The sequence below is a fragment of the Phalacrocorax carbo genome, chromosome 14, assembly GCF_963921805.1.
Source record: "Phalacrocorax carbo chromosome 14, bPhaCar2.1, whole genome shotgun sequence".
Classification (NCBI taxonomy): Eukaryota; Metazoa; Chordata; class Aves; order Suliformes; family Phalacrocoracidae; genus Phalacrocorax; species Phalacrocorax carbo.
Genome location: NC_087526.1, coordinates 13,363,712 through 13,391,553, shown reverse-complemented (window position 1 = coordinate 13,391,553; position 27,842 = coordinate 13,363,712). Strand labels below are relative to the sequence as shown.

General features: G+C 44.3%; 1 protein-coding gene and 1 long non-coding RNA gene across 5 annotated transcripts in view; both read right to left on the bottom strand.

Moving 5' to 3' along the window:
* The window catches only part of ARHGAP40 (Rho GTPase activating protein 40), a 39,659-nt gene extending 22,330 nt beyond the window's left edge, over positions 1-17,329 (bottom strand). Inside the window, exon 1 of one of the 4 annotated variants that reach the window (XM_064465772.1) lies at positions 17,310-17,329. Coding sequence is in view for 2 of the 4 variants with exons in the window: in XM_064465770.1 (XP_064321840.1) it covers positions 7,587-7,864 (278 nt within the window). In the remaining 2 variants the exon portion in view is untranslated. Of the gene's footprint in view, positions 1-7,586; positions 8,467-8,951; positions 9,071-17,309 lie in introns of those variants that run through there. The other 3 variants (XM_064465771.1, XM_064465770.1, XM_064465769.1) reach the window with 3 other exon arrangements.
* A 4,433-nt stretch (positions 17,330-21,762) lies between these two features.
* LOC135315675 (uncharacterized) lies at positions 21,763-25,968 on the bottom strand. The gene is made up of 3 exons (XR_010375149.1): positions 24,424-25,968; positions 23,723-23,809; positions 21,763-23,276 (listed from the first exon to the last, which is right to left on the bottom strand). It is a non-coding gene; the product is annotated as an uncharacterized LOC135315675 (long non-coding RNA).
* Positions 25,969-27,842: the final 1,874 nt, after the last annotated feature.

Sequence of the window (27,842 nt, the reverse complement as noted above, 5' to 3'; positions counted from 1 at the left end):
CTGGTACAGCACTTAAATAATTTTTTTTAAAAAATCTTAGCTTGATTATTTATTTAACCTTCATAGTTCATGCCCATCTCTCAGTTCTATTACTGCTACCATCCCAAATTATTTCCCCTTCCAACTTTTTACTTATATCTTTACCCGTTAGGAGTTAAAAATGTAAGTCACATTCCTTATATTAACTCTTCATCTTCAGTACTCTCCATTTCCTCACATTTGCTGACGGCCTTCTTGTAAGAAGATTAGATTTAAACAAAGCCATCTCGCTAGCATCAAAAAGGCTGTTTAATACCTTGCCATGATATCTCACTAGAATTCTATTACACGCCAGTCAGTAGAAATTGTCACTTGCAACATGAAACTAGGAAGAGGATTTTAGATTATCTTGAGGGACTTGGTTTTGGCCACATCAGTGCCAGTAATACTGGCAGCCAAACCTGCACTGAAGAGGAGTCTCCCAATGCACAACACTATGCAGGCTAAGGAACCATCTTACAAGCTCTCCTAATTGCTCTACTAAAGGCCTTCAGCGGGCACACAACTACTCTTCTTGCCCTAAGTTATTGCACTATAGTACTATGGGATCTAGGTTATACATTTTAGAGCTGCTTTGTTCTGTATCTTTCTGTCATTCTCAGCCTGGTGTAAAGCAGGCTCATCCAGCATCCCAGAAATCGCTGTGGATTCACACCAAACCCACTTAGATCCAGGTTTGCTGGTTCAGCAGAACCTACGCTAGACCTGAGCAGCACCCTGCACCCAGCACACGCACTGTGCGGCAAGCCTGTGTCACACACAGCTGTGACAATCCCTTCCCCACACCTGCCGCAGAGCTGCCTGGAAAAGCCCCCAAATTTTAAGCCAACATAAATACAGTCCTCAGCTCTTTCAAAAGCATGACTCTTGACTTACAGGTTCTTCATTACTTACCCAGATATCAGATCCTGAACGCAAGTTTTAGTCCAGGAGATACCACAACCAAGTGGAGTAATACTCACCTAAGGCATTAGGGCATATTCCTGGTGCACATCTGAGAGGGGTCACAACACCCTGACAGTCCAGGTTTCAGGCTATAGCCTTGCCAGCAGTTACTTTTAATCTACCAGCATCTTCAGTCCATATCAAGACAGCAGAGCACTAGTTTTGCCAGAGAACAGTGAACTGTTGTACCCCTATCCCACTCTGGCTTGTGCTTCTGCACCACGCACAGTTACTTTGCTTTCTTCCACAGTGGGAAATACAGATGATCTAGTAATGCTTGCACCAAAAATCTCTGCTGCTGGTCATATTATATGCCTACTGTAGGAGAGCCATATTTGAACTATTTGTGCATCAAATAGCCCAAAAGCCATCCTAACTTTTTTCGTCAAGAGCCTCACGGACCAATGCGCTAAACCCCATTTCTCCAAGGTGCGGGGTGCTAATGTCACATAGCAGCTCTACACAGCAGTAGCAGGATCCAAAGCCCAGCTCTGAAAGTCCTAAACTAGTGTTGCTATTCCTATCTCACAGGACAACACCAAAGCAAAGTTAGGCCTTTAAATTTAGAAAATGTTTTATTTTGTGGTCTAAACACTTTTTTTCTTGAATACACTGCACAGTGCTTTACAAATCCAACTCCCCAGGTGGAAGGTTAATTTTAGATTCAGTGCACCTAGGAGATTGTTCTTCCCCATTGCATTCCATAGTCAACAGAAGGCAATCTGTGACGTATAAACATAGCAACAGTTTAGAATGAAAGTGTAGATTGTTGGCTTAAAATGTTAATTGCTCAGTTGCAAATGGGCAAAGAGTAGGGGGAATAATCAAGTTCACTCAGTTGTACTGTCAACATAACAAAAATCTTAAGATTATAAAGTTTTAAAAATTAACCCAAGAAGAGGCAAACTGGCAGAAAGATCTAGTTAAGGACAACAGTAAAGGAATGACTCTGTGGACCATCCTAATGCAACCTTCTCCTCTTTTTTAGGGGCACGCCCAGTTTTAACGGGGCTTGAGATTGATTCAGCTGACTCCCCTAACACCTTCAGTTTAACCTTGGCTTAACAATATTAACAGCAGACTTATGAGAAATTAGCATGGACCTTATATGGTTCATTTTCTTATTATTTCTTCTATAAATCCGCTCCAGACAGAGCACTGGTAGCCCCGAGCGAGACTTGCACGCCTGTATAGCTCTGCCTCCATGTTGGTGGCTCACTGGTCCTGGGCTAGAATATGAAGTCTTAGAGTAGTTGATCTGTTCCTAGATACTGTCAACACACAGCAAATATATTGCAAACACTCATGCAACTCTTGGCCCTTTTAAATATAAAAAATAAAATAAACATTGTTGCTATGCATTTGTTCATTCCAGGCTTCATTCCCATCAGAGAGGTTCTCAAAGGATCTGTAGCTGCCTGGACCACTTCACTGCTTGCTCAACATCCTTCCCTCATTGAAATACCTCTCTAGCAGATGAATAAATAGAGAGGTTTCTTCTCAAGCATTTCACACAGAACAGGAGGTGACAAGTGTAAGCCAAGAAAATAGAATTCCTTTAATACTGTTTCCAGAAAAACTAAGATGAGAAAAAGGCAACAAGAACAGAAGACTGAAGCTATACAAGGCAGTCCTTTCACACACAAGCACCTAATTTGTAAAGACATTTCCAAATATCTGGAGCAAGCACAAAGGCACACATGAAACAACGAAGCAGATGGAAGGAGTCTGAATTAACCCCAAGAACAAGTTGGGAGCAGCACACCAAGTCACAGCAGCACAGGAATTCAGACCATTAAGCAAATGAAACACAAGGTCTTTTGAAAGGGAGAAAAAAGTGAGAAATTATTCTGCCAACTGGTTACAGTATTTTGACACATAAAGACACTAAGTCAGAGAACAAAAATACATTTAGTGTCACAACACATGCGCATCTTACTGACTTTCAATTTACTTCAAGGTCAAAAAACAATCGATGGGTACAAAAGCACAGGATTAAGAGAAACAAACAAAAAAGTCCCTACAGGAAAAGTGCCTCTTTGCTTCCAAGTTCCCACCCTGAGCGAGCAGCTTAAACCCAGGTGAAGAACTGCGTGGGTAATTCTGAAGAGAAAGAATCACCTCCTGATCAGCCCACCACAGTTCATAATGGGATATGTGTTCCTGTTTAAGATCATATAGTAGGGTGAAGGCATCCAGAAACAACAGGCAGGTGTATTTGAAAAGCTGGAGAAAATCCTGAGGCAGTAAGTCACATATCTATAGCTATATCTGTATAAAATGTATCTATTTTTGCTTACTGACACTACTGGAAGTTTAAACCTCAGTCTTTCAGAGATATCAATGTTAATATAAGAACAACTCATTATATGAAATAAGTCAACCTACTTACTATCAGAATTTTAGATCAAATATTCACAATCAGCTATTTTATTCAGACACACAGAATTACACAAAACTCCGTTCCCAACTCAGATAGCAAATTTGTCTAGGAGGTGCCTTGTGGACAAAAGCTGCACAACTTTTCTACCAAGTGTCTAAATCAAAAGCAAGCTTTATTGCAAATCTTTAAATCCTGAGGCTGTTACTCCTACAATCCTCCAAATTTTGTACACTAACACCACAGATGGCTGATTCCCTCCTCTTGCCAACAGCAGGCAGCAAAAGAGCAATACTGAAGTTTACTCTTAGGAGAAAATGAAAATCACATGGCTGGTTCAAATTCCTCAGACTAGACCATAAAAGCAAAGACAGACTAATTATCAAATTACTGTGGCAGCAATGAACAGTAACTTACCTGATACACTCTTACCATGCTTTACTTTCCCTGGCTTAACTAAACCAAAGCAGCTGAAGAGGCAGAATTAAAGCAATCTTAGAAGCAGGCTGCCACTGCTGACACACGACTTTGCATATCTCTAACCATAGGGGATTTGCCCATATAGTGTATTAGTTTCACTGAGAGCATCCCCTGCAAGAAGTCACAGTGCCTCTAGCCCAGGCTATTTTATATAGCACTGCTGCCAACCACCACTTATGTTCGCATTAAGGCGTTTTATCAAGGACTTTGCACCCATGGGACGGCACACTTGAAGGTCTGTCTCTACAGCACCAGCAAGAATAGCTCAGATGTCACTACTACAATTTGCTAATAAGATTACAGCTTGTTGTCAGTAACACAGCAATCAGTTCATCAAGATCATCATTATGCAAGCAGCTCGGGGAGCAGCGTCATTTAAGGTTGTTTTGAAGAAGCCTGTTCTGCAAGTGATAAAGAGGACATGCCAGAAAGCTCTGCATGCGTGGAGTATTTCACACCAGATCCAACTTTCCCTCACCCTAACAACAACGAGGCACTCCCCAACTCCTCCCCTGGCATCCCTAGTGACACCAGAAAGACAAAATAGTGATCCTTTGCCCAGTGCTATGTGGAGTGAAAAATTTGAATCCAGATGCTTGGGTGTAACCCACTGCTTTAGGTTAGCACCGCCATCGCTTTCTGCGACAGGCCTGAACTCCGGGGGTTACCTCCACCACAGCACTGGGAGTTTTAAATAAAGCACAGGTTACACCTTACCCAACAAATACTTTGATAGAAACACTTTTTAAGGACGAAGAAACTCCATCTCAACATCTGTCTGTCAAGCCTTCATTGGGAGTAGACTTGTCTCCACTCTGTCTAGTAAGGGTCTAAATAAGAAAGCTAAGGAATAACAAAATTTGCCTGTAATTACAGATCTGCCTGAGGTGTCTCAGGCCAAAACTCAGAGCAGAACAAACACCACACTGATAAGCCCATGCAGATCCAGCCAAATTAAAAATATTCAAAGCCATGTTTAGTTTAGTCTATTCGCTGGGTGTCTGTCCCATCACACTAGAGTTTGTTTTGGCCTCAGAAGACATAAGCCATGCTCTCTGTACGTGGTTTTTTGTTCCACTGTAAGGTCACTGCAGGCGAGCCCGCTGCTCACTTTCCCTGCGGTAGCACGGTAAGCCACACAGGAAGGGCCTTCCACTGACACGGAAATCCGGCCCCGAGAAAGGGGTACCTGGCCAAAACAAAGCTTTAGGAGTACTGTACCTAAAGCTTTGGGAGTATTGTGTTAAAGCAATTGTGAATTGATAAGCCCGATCTACTGGATGATTATATGAGATCATATGATCTACTGGATGATTATAGGAGAATTATTAAAAGGTGGTGTTCTCATCTCTATTTCTATCTTCACACAATCCACTGAATCCACATTCATCTAAACACGTGAGCAGCTTTGTCCGTCCAGCAATCACGAAACGCAGTCTGTCGTTCAAGTTCCACCTATCAGCACAACACCAGGATGCCAAAAACCACAGACCAGTTAGCATGGGGCGGCAAAACGCACAGACCAGTGGCACTGGCTACAGACAGGAGCTCCTGCGTTCTTGTTCTTACCCATTACCCTGTCCTCGGCACAGAAGCTGCCCTGGGCTTTCTCCGGCTGCCGCGAGGCAGAGCCTGCGCACGGGATTCCCGCAAAGTGGCTGGCACGGGCTCGCTGCCCTGCAGTGACTTGGCTGTCACAACCCTACAGCACATGCTGCCAGGGATCTTACTGAGGCCAGAATGAGTCAGTACCTCCCAGTTACTGAACGCATCCCCAAAGCATGCTACCGTTACGTCAGACGAGACACCCTTACTTTATTTCCATCACCACTGTGACTTTAGGCAAGATATTCAATCTCTACACACCTCAGCTGCTCAGCTTAGGGACAAAGAGGGTGAGGGACCACATGGCTTCAGAGGAAGGACTGCTAGTGTGTTTGAATCCTTTATTAAAGGGCTGTGAACTTATTTTTTGTGTGATCGGTCATGAAGACAAAGGCTTTTTACAAAAGCAGATTCACACATACTAAATATTTGTCCTACAACTTCTTTAATGTTGAACTTGGAGTAAATCAGGTTGACAGAACTCGTTTCCTCTTGTAGCCCATTCTACCAGCTGTATCTACATCACAGCAGAGAATGAGTAATTGTAAGTTGTTCCTTAGATGTATGGGAACAGGCAGGAGGCTTTGAAGGAGTCACAAGAGTAACCTGCTGACCAGCACAAAGCAAGGAGGGGTTGGGAGATGTGCTGGAATCCAGCTATGCTTCACACGCGAGAGGTTTAGGGATGCAGGAAGACAGGAAGGACAGTCATAAGCTCCTGTCTTGGATTTCTCAGGTAAGATTTATTACACATAAGTCTACATGCTTGGCTGTTACAGTGCAGCGGAGCTGCCTCAGCAATGGTTTTTTCTCAGCAGTGCTTTGGAGGCATGACACCACCACTGCTGGGTAAGCCAGTAGGTGTCTTAATGGGAACCGACGAGCGTGCCACAGTTAATGCTGCAAAAATAAACAGTCATTAATGTCAATTAATCAGAAAACCAGGATGGTTGGTGTACCATTGCCTTATTGTATGGGCACGTTTTAGGACAATCCTAGCAAAGAGGCTTAGTTACACAAATACATACAGGGTGCATTTCACCTGCTGTGAGTCCTGAACGAACAGATGCAAATTCCACTTGGTAGGAGTTAAGTGTTTTGGTCAAAGCTAGTGAGCAAATCTGGGGTTCCACCTGTAGCACCGCTTCAGACCTGACCACAGAGGTGTTCTGGCACCAGTACAGGCACTGGAACCACACTAACTTGTTTGGCAAAAACCATAAGTTGTTACTGAATATTTTGATTTCTATCACAGAAACCTTGTAATACTCAAGGTTCTTACACATGGGTAATTTTAAAGTAATTTACCATATTATTCCTGTGTCATTCCCCCTAAGATTTTTTTTTTTTTTTTTAACATCTCAATTTTTCCCTGAGATCTTTCAAAGATTTCCTTTCTTGCTTCTACACACAAGGTCAAATCAGACTAGGAAAAATGAGATGTCAGACAGAAACATGAAAATGCGAGCTCTGGCTAGAAATAAAATCACCATGAGTACATTCCCTCAAAACCGCATTTTTGAGATTCAATTTCAGTTTTGATTATTGCAACAGGGAGATGTTCTGAAACTTGGTGCAACTTCATCTAACGGGTATTTTCATCAGCTTAGAAGTCTTAAGTCTTTTAATGTCACTTAAGCACACAAACAGCACCATGTTTGTCAAGCAAAATAGTTCAGTTTTCAGTTGTTTCCCTTAGTACGTGCTTTGCGCAATATTTGTATACAAGCAGTTCTCACCTTCACAGAGTTCTACAAACCACTGAGCAGCCCTTAAACCCCACAAGCCGCCAGGGCAGCGTTACCACCGAATCACAAGGAAACACGCAGTCTGCATCCAGCCCCCCCAGCCACGCACGCACTCCCCAGGTCCCACCTCCACAGCTGGCTGCACTGATATCCCAATTACAGAGTTAATATTAAAAAAGCAGGGGGGGAGCTTTAATAGGTTTCATTTCATAATCAAGGCAGTCAAAGCACAGTTTTAAAGAGCATATTATAGCCTTCTTGCCTCTGGAAATTTACCCTGTTTCCACCTCTCCTGCCCCAAGCATTGCCCTACCTCTACGCCGTGCCTTCAGGAGGAAGAGGAGCAGTGCTCACCCCGTACAGCCATACCCCACGACCGCGCTCCGTACCTGCCGAGGCTGCCAAGCCGGGCGCAGCTGGCTGGCTGGGCAGGCGCCAACACCACCCAGGGCTTGGGGATCCCGCTTCTGGCGACCCCAGAGCCACGTGTGCCACGCTTGTCCATGTCCAGACGGGGAGGAGAGCGGCAGTCAGTGCATCCGTGCCCCTCCGCTGCCGAGCTGAAGAGCAGCTGCTGAGCCTCGCCGGTGATAATGAAGAGCCGTTCCTTGTCACCCACGAAGTGCGGATTGGGTGTCTGTGAGCATCCTCTCCTCCCTCCCCACATCCACCCGCTGGGCGGAACGAGCAGAAGTCACAGTAAATCCACTTGCACCTTCAAGGCAGCAGTGCCCGAGGCTGAGCCGCCCATGCCTGGGACGCGGCTGAAGGACACAGCCCAAGCCAGCATCCAGCCCTTGGAGTAACCAGAAAATAGCAAGGAGTTATCTCCAAGCCTGGGCTGAAGGTGAGGCTTGATAAACATTAATTCAAGCCTCAGCCGCGTGAAAAAGTAACTCCCACAAGCAGCACTGGGAAGGAGGAGTCAAACAGCATATTTGCTACTCAAAATTGTATTTCTCTGAAGTAAGAGAACATCAAGGAAAGCACGAAGTATCTGCCTGGGGATGCAGGGGGATCAGCAAAAAACTGAGCACTTATTAAAAAAGCAAATTCAGCATTTCCTGCCATAGTTGAGCAGTGAGTAAATCCCAGCTGTATGTAAGACGCTGGTGTTGAAAGAGCAGTGTAAACCTGTAACACCCACAGAGAATATTTTGCAAGATCCAGATCCTTCCTTAAAATCTCATCAACAAGCAACACAGGAGCGAGTGAAGGGTTAAAGTGATCAAATTTCCACCTCCCTGCTCTCCTAAGAGGTTTTGTTCTTTCCTTGTTATTCTCTCCACCAAACCTCCTTTCAATGTTCCTGTAACTTCCCTTTCCTCTAACACTTACTATTCATAATCCTGAAGTTAAAGGGACAAACAAGTAATTTATTTAAAGTTTCCATAATGAAGACATGCAAAGCTTCTCCAGCACAGGTAATAACCCCGGTCCTTGTTTCCAATATTCCCAGTAAGACTGGATCTATGGCTCAGCCTGCTTTGCCTGCAATGGCTTAAAGAGCAGCAGCAGCTATTTTAGAGACAATCCGTCAGAAAAGCACGCAGAGGCCGTCTCAGTTTTGTTTCTTACCCACTAATACAGCTATTTTTCCAGCCACTGCTTTAGCCCAGCTGCTTCCCCCCCCTTGCAAACATGCAGCCGATTTGTTGCAGAAGGAACGCTGCCCAACCGCCCGAACTCCCACCACCATTCCCCTTCGCTCCCTCGGTAGAGCAGGTTTAGCCCAGACTCTGTCCCAAGCCTACCTGCAGGCAAAGCCCTGGCTGCATCCAAGAGGGACCCCAGATTAACACCCTCTGTGCTACATTAAATGGCATCAATTTTCCATGGTTTAGGCACAACCCAGCCTGCAACCACCAGCTATACCCCAGCACAGCTTCAGTCCCCCAGCGAGACGGAGGGAGGGTAATTTGATCTGGGACTCTTAAAACTCTCCATACTAAGTATGCAAAAATATTAATGGGATTCCCCTCCCTTCCTACTTACTCCAAGTTCTTGCAAAATTTTGTCTCACTACAAGTGGTCCTAAAAAGAATCAAGGGATCAAATTCAAAACTCGGGTTATCCATACAGCTTCTCCTCCATCAGCTCCGAACCAAGATAAACCACAGAACATACCAGTCTGGCGGAACCTCGGCTTGTGAAATTCAGTTATAACAAAAGCCCATCCATGAGCCACAGCTTTCACAACAGCACTGAATTATACGTAGGCAGCATATTATTAAAAAAAATGCATGCAATACTAAAGAGCTTACCAACGTGCAAAAAGTAAATCAAAATAGTTCTGATGCTTTTATGCAGGTACGCGGGCAACGGTTGTTTCAAAGCTACATCGGGCAGAAACCTGGGCCATCACGTGTGACCACACAAACTGCCCAGGGTTTCAGACATGGGAGGGGAGAGCAAGAGGGGATGACAACAACATCATCTGTGAGAGGACATGTGGCTACTCTAAGTTTTGCTGTTTTCACAAACTCAGGAAAGCGTTTTCTCCCCCTGGAGAGGACCCACCCTTTCCAAAAGGCTTCCCACCGAGCACACCATGCCCTGAAACAAGTGGTTGGCTTTCAGGCCACTCTTCCTCCTGTACCAAAAGCACATCTAAGCTGCCAGTAACACAAATAGATAGGCACAACAGCCCACGACTACATTTCTTTTATCTCTCAGCTATGTTCCTTCTCGCTACATTCGTTTTAATAACTTCAGCCAACTGCTTGCCCTTTTTGACTGGCAGATTTTCAGACAGCCAGGCTGCCAGTCCCTCGTATGAGTGAGCTTCTTCATCGCAGGTTTCTAACGCAGCAGTAGTAATTCAGCTGGGCTTGTTGCACAACTGAGGCGAATTTTAAGTATCTAGAATGAAAACGGAATTCTTTAATAGTACATTCAGCTTTGATTACTCATTTAAAGCAGTACACAAGCATTACTGAAAGTTTATCTGTGGATAATAACAGCTGCACTACCATCTACAGCCATTCAGACATTCAGTCCTGTCTGGACTTAGGTTATTCATGGCATTTGGGAGGAATAATCAACAAGTTTATTTCCTAGCTTGTGAGAAAAGAGGTGGAGGAATAGGACACGAGGCCAGCTGAGTCTGCATTTTTGGACAGAGTGAATCAGGATAAATATTCCAACTCTAGTTTCAAGCTCTCCAGCATGTTTCATGCACTAGGACAGTCTTCCTGGCGTCATTATAGATGAGCCAAGCTCACTAGGACGAGATCGTCTGGGCCATAGGAACTGAATCTTACTCAAATATGGAGACAAAGAGACATGCCAATGCTTTCAGCAGCCAACTAGTTCAAATGAATCACTGGTACAGACCCAGCGCTGTTATCATCACAGCTTTAGCGCACGAGTTATTTCTGAAGCTGTCTACACATCCTGCCAAACTGACACGGCTTGGCTCACTCAGTAAATCTGATATTTTTTCAGGACCAAAAAGGAAGGAAAAAACCATCCAGCATGCTTTTGGATAAATGGGAATTTCAGCTGGGCAAAGCACATGCAGGTTGGAGACCTAAAGACTACAGGAATCCTCTGCCAGACCTCAGGGACCGCGCCAGCCTGGGAGACCTGCCTCTGAACACGGCTTGACAGAGCTCAGCATCAGAGCCTTCAGGTCGGCTTGAACACAACATTCGTGAGCTGCATCATAAGATCTTATGGCGGCATTGCATTCTGCAAGCACTCACAGAGTAATTTGTTACCATGAAAATCAAATGCAAGTGAAAGACATTGCAATGTGGCGTAGAAAAACCTGAACAAAACTGAAATCCCTAACACGCAATTCTCTTTTCTCCAGCAGGTTTATTTTTACAAGGTACATAATATTACAAAAGCCTGAAAATAATTTATCCCCCCTCCACCCTGTCACATATCAAGAAAATCCTCAAGCAGTGTTACCTATTTATCACGTGGGCCCATTAAGATTAAGAGATTATTACAGTTTCTGGAGTCACCGAGGCGGTGAGATTATCCAAGCCCCAGCTTGTTCCCAGTCTGCCAGGGAGGCAGCACCCAGGCTGTGGCCTGGGGCAAGGCGCGAAGTCGCAATCATGTCTGGGTAACAGGCACCGGCTCCCAGCAGCCAGCCCCGCAACACCGGCTGGCTCTGCTCTGCCCTGAGCTGGGAGATCAGACAAGCATCTTGGCCCAACAGCCAAGAAACAGCCACAGCAACACTCAAACCCTACAAAGTGCTTCTGCTCATGACTTTTCTTCACAAGGCAAAGCTTAATTTGTCATCCTACTGGGAGAGATACAGGCATACCCATGGGAGCTGGGGTATCAACCCAGTGCAAACAGGGAGGTAAAGCATCACCTTCCCCAGCTGCCCAGCATCATCTCCTCGACCCTCCCTGCCCTACCCGCACTTAGGGTGCCTCAGACCCAACCACGAACGATCAGACCCCGCTTACTGTAAAACCAAACCTGCCTGTAGCCACAAGCTCTGCGTCAGAGCACATAATCTGCTTTACCGCATGCACGAGTTGTAACAGAGGATTAGGACTTCAGGCAGTGGACAAACAGCAACAACAGATGCTTCCTAAACTGAGATTGTTTGTATGCAGATGGCTATTAATCTCACATTTAAGAAAAAAGAAAAAACATTGGGCAAAGGAGGAACCCCTGGTATCTGGTGGGATGCGATACTGTAGTAGAGCGGGACTAGCAGGGTGGCAAAGCCAGAGCCACTTCATCACATTACCATCAGGAACAGCAGCTCTGAGCAGAAATCTCCACCAGACATGGACCAGTGGTTGGGTACACGACTGCCTCCAGCTGCCCACCCCGTTTGGTAATGTCATGGCTTGGGGAAGTGAAGAAAGAGGGGGAAAAAAAACAATCATACACTCTTCAGGCAGAGATGTCTATTTAGACAAGTGAACTCTGAAGTGCCTTAAACCTAATTACTACTGTAATGTAATTTAAACCACCCAAAACATTTCCACTGCTCAAGGAAAAGCTGTAACAATAGGAGGAAGTGCTAAGACACAGCAGCTATTCTTAAAACACAAAAACACTTATTCTGATGAATAACCAAGACTTACTTACTAATTTAAATTGAATAAGTTTATGCCTCCTGGGCATTTTCAGACTGTATAAAATTAGAAGTCTTAGCGGGTTTCTGAGGATGACCTTGTTTCCCTCCCTATTCAAACACGTGTCTGACACCTACTGGGTGCTGTGCCTTGCAAAAACCATATCTTTCTTGCTGGACACTCAGGGCAGAAAGAAGTGACAGGCACCAGATTAATGACCACCAAGCTGCTTGTTCACTTCCTTTAAACACAGGGACCTATTATCACTGCAACCAGCTGACAAAGTGCTATACATCATTTCTAAGGTGTGACAGAAGAGAGGCAGATGGGACAAAGGACCAGCAGTCAGTTCCCTCTCAGGCTGTAATGAGTAACCACTGCCTCGTGCCAGCACAGCTGTCTCCGTCGAGCTCATGCGGGACCGGAGTCCACGCTGCAGAACTCACCCCCAGCACCACCTTCATGAAACACTTTTCACCTCCTTAATTTTCATAGAAAAAGAATATACAGGAGATCAGATTCCCAAGCTCACATCCTAGCCCACTTCACAAACCTTGTTTTGATTTTTGCAAGTTGAATTTTCTGTTCCCTTCTGGGAAACGGATGGGGCAACAGAGCTACAAAGAGACAGAGTGTCAGAAATGGACTGTCTTACTCTGCTGCCCCAGTTCTCAACCCAAAGATGTGATGGGTTAGGTTGTAATTTTGTTGTTTCCTGCACCACAAGCACAAGCAGCGGGACGGGCTCCATGGGCTGAACTCAGCATGAGTCAGTGTGTTTTCTGGCATCCCATAGGAGTTACTGCCCGAAGAATGCCAAACATCCACTCTTGAAAGAACAGAAGTCATGCACGTGGCATGGCCCCACGATCACAGTAGAAGCAAAGGGTTCAGAGCTACCAAGGTTATGAGGCAGCTAAACAATAGCTACTGATAGCTTGACTCAGATAACCTAGAGTTTTAGTAAGGATGGTAAGACAAGAGGAGGAGAAAAGTAGGAGTGACCTGATCATAGCTACACAAATAAGCTCTTTATTAAGATTAAAAGTGAAACACCTAAAGACCAGAGTATGGACTAAGTACAAATGCAGTTTTCAAAGCAAAGTCTTGTTTAGGGTTTTTTGGATAGATTTTTAGTATCTTATGGTTTTGAAAATCTCCCCGGAAGTTTTTTTGTATTGGGTCAGACTGGCTGAAACTACTTCAGAGATTAGGCTGGAACCCCCTCTGTGTTACTGAAGCTTATCTGGTTGAACGATTATAATAAAAACTAAATCCACTTATCTAAATACTCCAAATTCAAGATCCAGAGAAAAATACTTACCAGACAGGTCGCCAGACACTGTCCCTACAGACGTGGATAGAGGGTGTTTGCTTGGGAATGAAATGGCACTGTGCTCATTTGTGGGTAGGACATCCATCAGCCTCTGAGCGGGGGAACAGAATGATACCCCCCTCTAAAGGGAGTAGCTTTTTCACAGATCCTGATTGCTCAATTATTTCCAAAATAAAAAGAAAATTTAATACAGCCTAGTAGCAGAAGTTCTTGTTTAGCAGTCAGGCAATAGTAAGTGCCAATTATTCCACTCATAAACAACAGTTGTGCCCGTACTCAAAAGTGCCATCATTTATCCTAACAGGCTTCTGTTCTACTTTGTCATCGCTTTACCAGTAAAAGGTCCATCAGGAGGAATCCAAATTTCTCTGTGTGGAGAGATTACAAGTGGCCCATAATTTATATTTACGGGCATTCTCCTCGTTTGCCCTCTAGAAGAGAGCCGGGGCAGGAACAGAACTGGGATGCTGCTTTAAAAGCTCAGAAGTTAAAAAAATAAGTCAGCTATCACTATTTTTGCTATGCTGGCACCCTGCTCTGAAGTCACCACACGGAGCTTGTTTGTACTAGTTTCATCTATAAACGACGCAACAGCTGGAACAAAACTGGTTGAGATGCTGAACCCGATTGCACAATACAGCTCATGGCCCTTACAGAGCTATTAGTAGTCAAGAGTTTGTTAACTCATTAGGAGAGGGCTTGTTTTTCCAAAATATACATGACAAAGTTTAATTACAATGAGTCTTCATGAAAACCAGAATCAGAAGATTGCAGGCATGATCTACGACTTAGGGGCCAATGAGGAGAATGGGAGAGACATCTCCAAACTCTAGCGCAGGGTTTAAAGGAGGAAGAACGCAGGCCAGATGAGGTTAGCGGTGCAAGATCATCTCAAAGGTTGGTCAGAGACTAGAGTAGTGCCTATAAATCCCCACAAGCTGTTTGCTTCTGTATAAGAATCCACTGCTCTAACTGCAGGGCCAAAGAGGAGACCAGGCATACAAAGTCTCAGGTATCAATGGCAAGTGATGTTGCAAGACACATTTTTGTTCTTCAGTTTACGCCCGGTGTGCAAGTTGAAAGTGACACAGTGCTAACGCAAAGGCAAAAAGAAGATATCACAAGATCATCAACTCAGTAAGCACTGTTGAATTCAACAAGCTAAAGAAGCACAAGTTCAGTTCAGACTGGCAGATGAGCTGAAAACTTCAAAGGTTTCATAAAAGTAAATCTAAGGACATGGACACGAGCAGATGAACTACAGCAACTATGTTTTACCTCACAGCTCTACTAAGCCTGATGAACTCTCATAACCAAACTGCTATTCAGGACGGTATGTTTTAACCAGGCTGGTCTAAGCAGCCACTGTTGTACAATGGACATTTTCTGACACTGGCATCACTGGGCTGCGGCTGCTGACTCAACTCCTGCTCACGCTTTGGCCCAAGACACAGCTCACGCTGATATAGCTCAGCCTGATCTACGCTGGGAGCAGCAACACGGGGCTAAAGCAAGAGCCACACGTACGCCAGATACAAAGGAGAGGAGGAGACAAGACTTGCTGTCCTTGCAGCTGTACGAAAGCAAATGTTGGGCCGTTTCTGATAAGACTGAAACTCTTCCAAATTACTCTGGAACAACCCATGGGAATGGTAGAAACTGAACTTCCATGATGGAAGCTGTAAGTCTGTCACCTCACACAAAAACTTTCAAAACATCAGCATCCAACACTGCTGAGGCTCCCAGCTTTCCACTGTGATACTTGCACCATGACAGAGGAGGAAGGATGAGCATTCTCACCATCAGCTGGGAAACCAGCTTCCTCATAAGCACATGAGTTAGTGGATTTGTGAATTAATGAAGTAAAGAACTAGAGAATTAACAAGGTACACCAGCCCACTGAAAGGGCATTGAGCCCTTGTTCGATTTTTACCTAATGAGCTCATCTAATAAAGTAGGATTCACAGGGTACATCCTCCTGAACCTTTGACAGGCCTAAATGAACCCTGACACTTGACTCGGTACTACTGTCAGAAAAAGTACTCATATAGGGTTACATGATATTCATAGAGCCCCAGCAAGCAACCAAGCAGCAGCTTCTTGACCTTTATAAAGACTAGTTTTTCTTTGCCATCTGCTTTGTTGACAGTGAGATAATGGTAACCACTACAAAACTGCACAAACCTCACTAGCGGAGTTCACAGGAAAGTCTTAAAGAAGCAATTCCTTGGTCCCACTTAAAAATTTACCCCCCGGGTTAGATTTTCCTCCAACTAATATATCATTGCAGCTAGAATAAGCTTTGCAAAAAGTCATTCTCCAAAAAAAAGCTTATTAAATACCAGCATGCATTGTGGAAAAAAAGACTTGAATTCTCCCAACTGACCTGGCAGCTCTGTGCTTGCTCCAAACTCTTCCCAGTCTGCAAACATCCTGCAGCCTGACGCCTACTTTACGCTGGCCGAGAGAACATAGGAAGCACAAAGTGAATGAACTCTGAAACTCTTGGATTAGGGATATCGTTAGGACTGCTCCCAGGAGGTATCCTTCCTCTCCCACTAGTCAAAGGAAATATTGCCATCTAAATACAGCTGTTACCTTTATCTACTTTTACCCTTCTTATGCACAAGCTGGAATGAGTCCAGGATTCTGGAATATTTGACCAAAACAACCATATCCCAGATCAGCTGCAGGGATGTATATATTGCAGCCTCATGTCTGCCTTCCGCTATGAGGCATGCGAGGATTTCCTTCCACTGTGTTAGCCTTGCTGTTTTCAAACATTAACATTGTCTGAGCTTTACCTTGACCGAGAAAAACAACTTTCATCTGGCAACAAATAATTACAGCTTTGCTAAAGAGGATATCCTTCCAGTTGCATTATATATTGGCCACCTGCTATGGACCTTGCAAGAGTTACAGGCTCCTGTTCACTCAAGAGCTTATACAGTCCTGTTTTTCCTCTAGAATTCAAACAGCACCCTCAAGACAAGAATCACCACTTTCATTTCCAAATCTTGGTCACTTGATTAGAGCTGTCAGAAGTATGACCAAGGAGGAGAAAAGGAGGTTCAAGCACTGGCAGCATGCTCAATTGCAGATGTAAAGAGACACGATGAAATCTGAGCTCCCGGGACTCCAACTATTAACATGGCAGCATCAGTGAAAAAGTTTTAAGTTGACAGCATTTGAATGCTAACCACGCACAAGCTTCAGAGCTGCTGTGCAGAAGTCCTCTTTCTGCCCCAAAGTAGCCGTGCTACAAAACAGCCCCTGCCAGGCAGACCTTGTGTGTTCGCTCTCCATGTCCGCCACAGGCTAAGCCCAGTGAAGGTTCACCAAGAACTGAAGATTAAGGCAAAAGACACCTGCCGTGCCACCTCCTCCGGGAAACAGGCACTTAAGTGACCTCAACTAATTCAGAAATCAATGGGAGCGAGCAGTACTCCACGTTTGTGCCATTACACTGTTTCTTAGTTACAATGATGTCCCTCCCGTGCTTCATTAGACCACCCAGGCAGGGATAACTGAGAAGTATAAAATGATAACTCTTGCTCAGGAGCCTGCTGTCACTGCTTCATCAATGCACAGGCTGCCTGCTACGCTACCGCTGAACCGTAAGCACATAACGGTCGAGAAGGCTCTTGCCACTGCCCTCGCCACCTTCTTCGCGGTCCCTTCCCAACGTACACATAACAGTAGCCTGTGTCGGTACCAACCTTCACTGCTATAAGAGTCCATCATCCTAGAAGGAACCTTGTACTGAAGTGCAAAAGAAGATAAAGGGATAAGTACATTGGTGCTGCAAAATCAACAAACAGGAACGCGCACACTACAAGTACGCTTGGGTCTCAGCCAAGCTGTTCACTGAAACACAGATCTCAACTATGTGTTGCATTCAGTGTCATTTCCTATGCTCAGGTTCCACCATGTGATGGGAGCATGCCTGTTCTCATGGACATCTCACAGACCATAAGCCATAGTATTCAAGTAGCTTGGGACATTGCAAGTTACCATAGATGGAAAAAATTCATATTATATAAAAATTGTACAACTCTCAGACAACAGGTGAGTTAATAAAAGGCTTGCCAGACATTATGCAATAAGAATCAAGGGTCCCAAAACTTCTCTCTCTAAAAATTTAAAAGGACATGAAAGAAAGACCAGAATGTTGCTTATTTTAAAGGTCCCACAGTAGGGGTTGCCTTATTATTTTTATGTGTCACAACAGCAAAGTCTCCTTCGTCCATGGCTAGCACAGACGATTTAGTGAGAAGGATCTTCATTTTTACAAGAGACCCAAACTTTGCAGACAGCTCGACAGTCCGGGCACTAGCAGCCCTGGGGCTGACGGAATAAGCTATGCAGATGGAAACAATTATTTAGGAGGGGAAGGACTCCTGCATGCATGGAACAACATCTCACTAAAACTGAAGCCTCCCACCGACACATTCCAGACTCTTGGAGTAATCTACTTTGGGGAATATGGTTTAAGCTACATCAGCTTTTATATTTCTTTCTCCAAACTTCTTTGCAATCACAAAACATACTCCCCTGCAAACTGACCTAACGGTCTCACCAAACAGCAACAAATAACTGGAAGAACTATAAATGCGTGAATCTAAAACCTAGTTAGAGACCTAGCTTTTCAACCAGACAGGTTTTTAGTACACAACCCACCTGGAGGGACTTACCCACATGATTAACAAGGCTGTCATGAATGACTTCTACCTAAAGTCCACAGCATAAAATAATTAACAAATCATACAGGCCATATCTGATATGTAGAATATCAAATCGAAGTGCCTTATATAACTAAAAAAATAGTGTTTCTTAGAAAGGAACAGCATTACAGAAAGGAACAGCACTAATTTATTAGAAATATCTAATTAAGGGTAATCCTTTCAAGCCAGCTGCATAAAGAATATTTCATTTTTCTCCTGCAACATATTATATAACTCCAGCAGGTTTCAATTAAGACTCACTGCCATATGGATTTTACATCTGCAGCAGGAAGGCTCGAACAGCATGTCACAGCTAAGACATTTTTATGTCTCCAACTGAAAGCACTTGAATTGTTTGGAATAGAAGCATATGGGCCATAACATCCCCAATTAAGCAAACATTTTGCTGAACTAGGAGCCTAAAAGACATACAAAGCTAGAATATACTGTGTTCTTGGTCATGTATTGTAGCCTCTAACTTTTAAAGGACAAAAAAAGCTAAGAGCGTATGGCACGTGCATTTGTAACCTTTAGTGCCCTCCTCGCCCAGCGAAAGAGGAAGACCCCAAAGTATGTGACACGGTGATTTTTAATGAGACTCTGAAGGAGTGGGGTGGGTCCTTTGCTCCGTGCAGACGGAGAAGGGCACTGTTCCCGCAGCAGTTTACATGTGCCATCACAAACCCATGTGAAGGGCTCCTCACATCACCACCTCATCCAACCTCCTGCTTAAAGCAGGGTCACAACAGAAGCCAGACCAGGACGCTGAGGGCTTTGGCCAGTGGGTCTTGTAAAGGACTGAGGTGCCACAACTTCTGCGGGCCCCGTTTGGACACTCCCCTGTACTCGCAAGAATGAGTACAGTGAGTACCAGAGTGAGAAATATTTTTCCTTAAGACAAGCTGCACCCTCACCTGTTTCAGTTTATAAAGTTTTGACAAGTGACACGATTCTCCATCCAACTAATCAAAGATGCTATGAACTGGAAAACAACACTTATGGCTTTGCCTTTCAGCATCAAAAACACCATCTAAAAAAACACGTCTTAATTAAACCAAGAGCTATGCTGCTGCCATTGCGCCCTCTTGGGGCACAAGGGGCCATGAGCCAAATCTTGAGCATTATTTTTCTACATGCAGCTGAACCCAAGAACCCCGATTCCTCTTTACTAAAACCAGATGTTGGCCAAGTTAAATCATTCCATGACTCCTCCAGGAGAAAGACGTAAACAGCCACAGCTCACCCAGCTGTTACCAAGAGAGGCCCTGCTTACAAGTTAAGGATACCAACATGCTGCAAGACCTTATACTGGAAGGCTTTGACATACTGTTTTCTGATATGTTTATCTCTGAAATCCATCAAAACACATTTGGTTACTTGAGTTTACACTAGATTAGAGTTTGGGTCTTTTATCAACTCCTTCCAGAGTTTTGAGCTCAGAGGAGAAAGAAACCGATATGTACGTTTTTCAACATACAATGCTTCCCAATGGAGTCGTAATGTTTAACAAACCCCACCCCTGTAACATGCCTGCAATGTAAATACTTTATAAATAAGAAGAGGGGCGTGGGGAGGTGGGGAAGAAAGATTAAGTGATATACAAAAGGTCATAAAACATTTGCGGTACCGTTTGGTATACAGAAAAGCAAGCTTCTGTCTCCCAGGAGGCTTAACCTTAGTCAAAAGAAACCACCAAAAAGAAACTACTAGTAATGTTGTGCTCCAAGGCGTTCCACCCAGGTTTTGGTATCAAACTTCTGCAGCAAAGAACACTGCGTGCTTACTACAACATAGCAGCACCCTGGGATGGAGGCATACGAGAAACAATGCTTTGCCCCCAGTTAACAAAAGACCTTACAGGTGAATTCAACCCAAAATTACAGAAAAGCCTTCAATTTAAAAAAGAAACAATCATCTATTTGCAGTCACTGCAAACAACGACACTGGAAGGAGCTCTACTACAAGCAGGTAGCAGTCTGCAAGGCTGGCCAGTCTGCGAGCTCCAGCGCTCCTGCTGATGCCCAGAAAAACAGCTTTTGCACGCAACAGCAAAGGGGAAAGAAAAGCACAAATTCACTGATGCTACGAGGCACCTGGGAGGTTATGCTACATTCACAGTGTGAATTCCAAATGCTCAGCAAAGATAGGCACCAGGGCAGGCACTACAGCTAGATTAAGGGTAAGAAAGATCTTAACGTAGGTGGACCACAACACGAAGTCTATTGGGCTCAAACCGAATCCCCATGTCTGGAGTCCGGGCCCATTCTCCAGGTCAGGTTCACACATCATCAGCCTCTTGCAAGAAGCGCAGACCCCCAGCAGAGCCAAAATGGCCTTTCCATACTACTTTTAGCCAAAGCTACACATAAAGGTTTTATTCTTAATACCCAAGTATTTAGTCGTGTAGTATTTCTCATAGCTCAGATACAGGAAAACCAGATATAAACCACTACTGCCACCAGCATAGCTGTGGTACTGGTGAACTTGGCAAGAACTGGTAACCCTCAAAGTAGGTTTCACAAGCAGGTTTTTGCTTGCTGGCACCAACCTCCCTGCTATTACAGCGGCATTGCAAGCGACAGCCAGCCCAGCCAAGCTACAGCTATTCCGAGTGTATTTGCACAGACTAAAACCTACCCAAAGCATATACTTTGGTATCACCATGCTTCAAGACACCACCATGCAATACAAGGAACAGCAATATTCTACTAGGCCTTTAGATAATTTACCTACTCACCTCAGTTCATCTACTTCTTTGCAGTGACAATCCCAGTGAAACGTTTTTACCTTGAATGGTGGCATTTTGGGAGCTGCCTCAAGATAATAAGGTTTCTTAATTGAACTGAGATTTAGAGAGTCCAACATACTCAAGTAGCCTAAACAAGTGAAAGCCCACAGAGACAGGAGGCATCCCCAGCGATTCAGCTGCAAGACTAAGTCCTTCTCACCAACACGATTTTAAGCGCGCATAGAGGAGGTGGAAAAGGGAAAGAGGAAAAACCCTTGGGAGTACCAGAAAACGTTCTCCTCGCCGGCTCAGGGGAGACAGCTTTGAGATGTCAGCGGGGGGGGGGGGGGGGCTGAAGCTGAAACAGAACCCCGCTCCCCAGCGGGGCAGGGCAGCCACGCTCCGCGGGGAGCGCACCCACCAGCGCCCCCCGCCGCCCGGCACCAGCCTACCTGCGGAGGGCAGCGCTGCGGGCCACGGCGGCCGAGCCGCAGGGCAGAACGGGGAGCGAGTCGGGAGCTCTCTCGACACCCGACCGCCGCACGACAGGCACCACGGCCCCGGCGCCCCGCCCCGCCGCAGCCCCGGGGCCGCCCCCGGCGCCCCTCCCCAGCTCGGGGTCCCCCTCCCTCCGCACGGCGCAGGCGGGGCGGGGGGCTCCGGGGGAGGCGCCGCCCCCGCCAGCAGCAGCGGCCGGTCCCTCAGCACCCACCTCACACACCCACCCCGGCCCGCTGCCCCCGGCAGACCGGGGAAGAAACGGGCCGCCCCCGAAGGAGAAGTACCCGAGTCACCCTCCGGGCAGAGCGAGAGGCAGGCATTTCCTCCGCAAACAGCTGGGGAACGGCAAATATTAATGTTTTTTCTTCTAAATAAAGCACCTACAAAAATATAGATGTGGACAAATAAGTTTTATTTAAGAGCATACTGCTCCAGACAAATATTTGGACACGTGGCCTTTAGGGGATGGGGAGGGAAAGGCAAGTAAACATAAAGAAGGCATCCTTCATAATTAGTGCAGGTTACTGAGACTGTTACCCAGTCTGCCCATGCAAGGCTCTGGAGAGACACGGTTACTTCGCACGAGGAACAGAGACAAACGTTTTCACAAGCGGCAATGTACTTTTTGGGATACGACTTCCTAATTCAAGTCCTCTTTAAAAAAAAAAAGTTTGTTGAACGTGTGCATCAGCAGCACCAGGAGCAAGCAGTTGTTCTGTTCACAGCCTAACAACTGGATAAACCCTCAGGCCACAAAAATCACAGCTCATCCCAGCCCCACCAACCTCCTTGTGGTCCCACCAACGGCACAAACCAGTCCGTCAATGAGTGCCCCTGTGGTCTGTGGTCTAACCCTATATCAGCCTGTCAGCAGCGCTGAAAAGGCATATCCTGGACAGAAATGAAGGAAATGCATACTCAGTATCTGCTAAGGGCTTAATTATTTCTTGTTAATTGGGGGTAGGCTTGTTTCATGTATGAGCATTGAAAAGTTCTTCCCTGCTTTGAGAAAGGACAAGCTGAAGACCAGAAAAGTCCTACTTTCAGTATGAGTAAACTAGTCACTGGGCTGTACTGCATTTAAGCTCCAGTTAGCACCACTACTGAGAGCTACTGCCTTGATCTTATTTGCTTGAAATCAAAGATCAGTAGTAGTGAACAGAAAGTATCGCTGGTGCCAGTGGAGTGTTTGGTCCTTATAAAAAAAGGAAGTCATCCCTTTCTAAAGTGGGAGGGGAGCAGAGTATGCACGCAAGCTCTGGACAAGAGGCTGGCTGCTGTCGTCCATTTAATATCTAGCCAGTCAATACTGTTGACTCTGGAAGTAGCTGTTTTGACTTGGGTGTACGTTGACTTAGTCCTGACTAGGCTTCCTTTTCAGAGCCTCAACCTCCCTCTGCCGTGCTGTAGTAGCTCCCACTGATGGTGAATGGGATTGCTGCTAGCGGTCATGGGACTACCTGCTTTATTTCTACCCTGAGGTGGTTCTCTGAGCTTCATCACTCTGTTCCAGTTTCCTTATATCTCCTCCCTAGGACTGAGGCTAACAGCCCCCTGCTCTCCAGCCTCAGGCAGCCCAGGATTTTCACAGCTTTTTCACCCAGCAAAACAAACAGCTGAGCCATGTTCATATTCAGAGAGGATGGCAGCAGTTCAATCCTCAGGACATTAGAGATCTGGAGCAACTGGCAGACAAAGTTCCAGGTGAGAGAAGAAAGCATGGTGTACAACAGCTGGTGAAGAAAAGGAGGAAAAGAATTGTCATGGCAATGATATTTTCAGAAGAGGTTCGGTTTTCACTAGGATATAAGTGATGTGAGACCATGAGTGCTTGTTCCCTTCCCTCACCCACCCAACACAACTAGCACGCCTGCCAGTATGACAAGGGACAAGTTTAAACCCCAGTCCTTCAAACTGCTCTGTCCCCTTGTATATGTGAACATATGTTCACTTGAACAACAACAAAAAAATCTTGCTACACTGACTTGGTACTGCTTTGTTAGTGTTAATGAGGTCAAAAATACTTTGGCTTGAAATGTTACTGATTCTGTGCTAAAGCTCAGCTTCAGGGTGTGCTAGTCACACGGCTGCAGCAATTTAAGATGGTACCAGTCCTTAGCTATTCCAGCTTAATAAAAGTTACTGTTCCAGCAAAGCCGGTGGAAGTGTGGATGAGTACCTCTGTTGCTGCAATTCAAAAATCCAAGCAATGTAAATGAGTAGGCAGGACTGTGAATAGTGACCAGCTTTCCCTTCTCAGCCCCTTCTGCAAAGGAACATACAGTCAAGACACAGGGAAAGAGAAGACACACAAGACACTAAGCTCTTCCGCTGCTTCAAATATATCTTTTGGGATTTGTATAAAGCCTAAGAGGATTGGGACTGCCATGTTCACAAAGAGGCTCTGGCTTCAGCTCTTATCGAGCAAGTGAAATACACCTAATTTTTAGTTATGCAAGAAATCTGAAGCAGCTTTTAAAAATACATATCAGCCATACAGACCAGGAGAGGTGGTATATAAAGTTGAGCTAAACCTCTTATCTTAGAGGAATAAATAGCCATTTTCACTATTTCAAGTTTAATTCTCAAGGACTTTTAAAATATATGTATCTTTAAATATATATACACACATACAATACACATATATATGAGAGTTATTCTGTACAATTTTGTGTTACCTTTGCCTTGCCTACAACAGTAGTCATTCCAAATAGGGAAGACAGTAAAAAATATCTTGTTAGTCATTAACCACGCGGAAGCCAATCCTGCAGCTTTCTCTTACTCAAAAGGCTGGGGAGTTAGGCAAAGGCGAACAGAAAATCAGAGCTGAGGCTCAAAAGCAGTAGATATGAAGAGAGATCGTCTGGTTGCATTACTCACCATCACAATGTTACAAAGATCACTCTTCCCCACATGGGAAGGTCTCACCTTTCGGCTCCGAGACCCATTGCCTGACATTGCAGCAAGACGACTTTGCATTTGCCGTTTTGGTTTTGAACTCAGATAAGCTGGCTTGGGCCTTAGACTCCCCAGAGATCCACCGGATTGCGTCTCCTCTTGTGTTTCTATACCGGATGTGTCATTCTGGTTTTCTTCCTCTGTTGGTTCATCCTCAAACTTAGAATCAGAATCAGGCTCATCAGAAGATTGTGGCTTTATTTCTTCTACACTGGGCATCTGTGCTAAACAAAGGTTTAAAGAGAACATGCAAGATACCTGTATGTGGCTTTTGCTCCCCAGCTGCAAACCTTACACATTCCATTTGTAAGCTAGGTAAGGTTCTTCTCAATCTTTTTCAGCTGAAATACAGGATTTCCAAACCCAACTAGGCAATAAGAGGCCTGTACAAGTGTTTGATTTTAACCAATTAGCTCATAATCAGCAACTCTGTTAAAGGCGGAGCTGAAACACATACCACTTTTTGCTTGTGCCTGTAGTGAACTAGCATAAAATAAGTAGATATGACTAAACTGGTTAGGAAGTTATTAAAAAGAACATTGCTTTATTTTTTTTTTAAAAGTGATTGAGAAACACTTCAAGGTTCTAATCCTGCAAACACACTAGTATAAAAAAATAGTAATGTGTCTAGTTTTATTGATGAAAATGGAATTTAGAGTAGTTGTGGAAATCCTTAGAGGCCTGGTGCTAATAACAGTCACTGCAGGGCCAGAAATTGTGAAGGTAAATGCAGTAGATATAACCTGAAAATCTCACTGAAGGCATCAAGATATTCTAGAGTTACTCTGTCCAGGCAAAAAGCTGACACTCAACCTGTAAGTACGTGGCATAGCCACCCTTTACCTACGCAAAAAAAGATATTTTATTCTGCTCTTCAGGCATCTGCAGTAAGCCATGCCTATGCTGCTCAGGGTAGCTTGTACAATTGTCACAACTTCTTACAACCTGCGCTTTTTAATTGCTATGCTCAGTTATTACCTGCATGAGTGCACTTGAGTATGTGGAGGGAACATACTTTACCACTGCAGTGAGCAGAGGCTGTGTGCTAAGCGTGCAAAATGGGAGCTGAAAATAAAAAATCCAGCACGCACCACATGTAGGATGGGAAAGGAGGAAAGAGTACAAGCCTCTCCTGTGGCGAGTTCCTCTTGTTGCTATTCCGATGGGATCTGTGCAGGACTGGATACTCCGTTGTTAAGTAAGAACAGAGGATACCAAATAGAAGTAAAAGCTTGATGAAGTAGAATTTTGTTCTTATTTTCCTTTCTATAGTTGTTCTGCAAAGACAGAATCACTGTTTTTGAACTTATGATTGATTCCTCAGCTGGGGTTGCTTATGCTCTACAATGAGAGCAAACTAGCAAGGCTTTATCCTCCTGAGTACATCAACAAGCCTATTATTAGCCTAAACCAAAGTCTGTTATTAGTTACTGATATGTTAGAAATAAGAATCACTGGTGGATCAGAAAGAGGTACAAAATACACAAATAAATGAAAATGCATGTCCTGTTCCTTTAAAAAATTTTTATCAGCCTCAGCAATGATAAAAGAATCCCTTAACAGCTCCCCTGGTAACATCCCCTCTGCCCCCACAAAGGAAAAAAAAAAAGTGTAAGAGAACTATAATACCCAAGTTTTAAAGTGTACAAAGTTAGAGGGTTAGTTTTGTTTTCTGGGGGATTTTTTAGAGGAATTTACAAAAATTACTTGTCCTTTGCCTTTCTTAAATTACCTCTGAGAAAAAGGGAGAGGGTAAGGAAGCAGCTTGTCTTCTTATAAACATTTTTAACAGAAAAGCATAATAATTTAAGGTTGACTTTCCATATGTCACCAACAGTACTGAAAAACCCTTTCGTTTCCTTCTGTGACAAGTGGCATTAGCCTAAAAATAGCTAGCAGAGTGCTTTAAAGATGAAGCTAATAGAAAAGTCTTTATGCAGGAACATTTTATCTGATCAACTGCAGAACTTACCTTCATTAAGTAGAAGCTGTAGCCAGATAATCATTATGATCCACAGCATTACAAATGGCAAACAAAACCAGAAGAAAAGAAGAGGAAAGGTCAGATCATTCACCAAAGGAACCAGAGGATACTTCATTGCTTGCTTCAGGTTACACTAAGTTTAGAACAGCTCGCCTGCTCTGCTTTGCTGACAACCTTTTAATAACTATCTTTGCATCACTGTGCTAATCACAAGAAGAGGGCTGATCTACTCAGCATGGGTCATAAAAGGGACAACCATGTGCTGTGCAGGGAGGGAGTAATAAGGATTAAGTGTGGGATAAGAACAGCTGAGAAAACATCTGATTTGATTCTCCTTCCTTTGGCTGCTATTTAAAGGATAAATGCAAGTTACGAAGCTTTCAAGGCTTACGTTAAAACAACAGTAAAAGGTATGTCCATGTCTTCAGATACAGGGGAGATAACTTCAGCCACCTGTAAACTGGGTAGCCAAGGTTGCTTTTGAGAAACCAGTAAAACAGAATCAATGCTGCAGAGATGTGTAGAGCTCTCTTATTTAACATAGAGTACAAATATGCCCCGTATTAACATGGACTCCATTTTTAGCCTACTCTTTATGTTTCCAACTATTAGTTAATCCATTAGGAAAGTAAACCTTTGTGTTTTAATTGCCTTTCTATCTCACTTCCCTCCAAGAAAGGCAAACTAGCATGTTTCATAGGATATGTGTCTATAAATATATTTATTAACAGTAAAAGAGTTCAGTAGTTGTTAATGTGGGAACAGATACATGACTTTGGTAACATGATAGTCATTACACTCTGTGTTTCTCCTTCAATAAAATAAAACTCTTATCTATTGCTTACCTCACAGGGGGTTGTTTGCCTTGGTAAACCTTAGAAGAGAGCAGCTATGTAGGTGCATATTATGCATGATTGCATGCATTTAACATTCCTGCTTGTGTGCATGTGTTTGTTTTTATGTAGTAACAGTGGCTTGAAATGAGCCGTTTCATCCCAACGGCTAAATGAACTTTGTAAATTCTTATTAATTCACGTTAATAACACCCCGTGTGATAAAAGAAAGCTATTATCCCTATTCTATGCATTCGGTAAACAAGTGAGAAAAGCTGTTAAAGACCTGAGCTTCAAGGATGCTAAATATTTGCAGTCCCCGTTTCATACAGTGGGGGTTGCAGGTTGGTAGTGTTTCTGAAAATCAGGCTGGTAATGATTTGTCTACAAATGCAGTGACAAGAGTGAGGGATGGAAGCAGAATGCAGGAGTTGTGACATCTTCAGTTTTAATGGCAAAGTGTTTCTTGTAGTCACTTCACCAGGACCTCTTGGGGTCCGTCCTGGCTCTACGCTCAGCCGAGC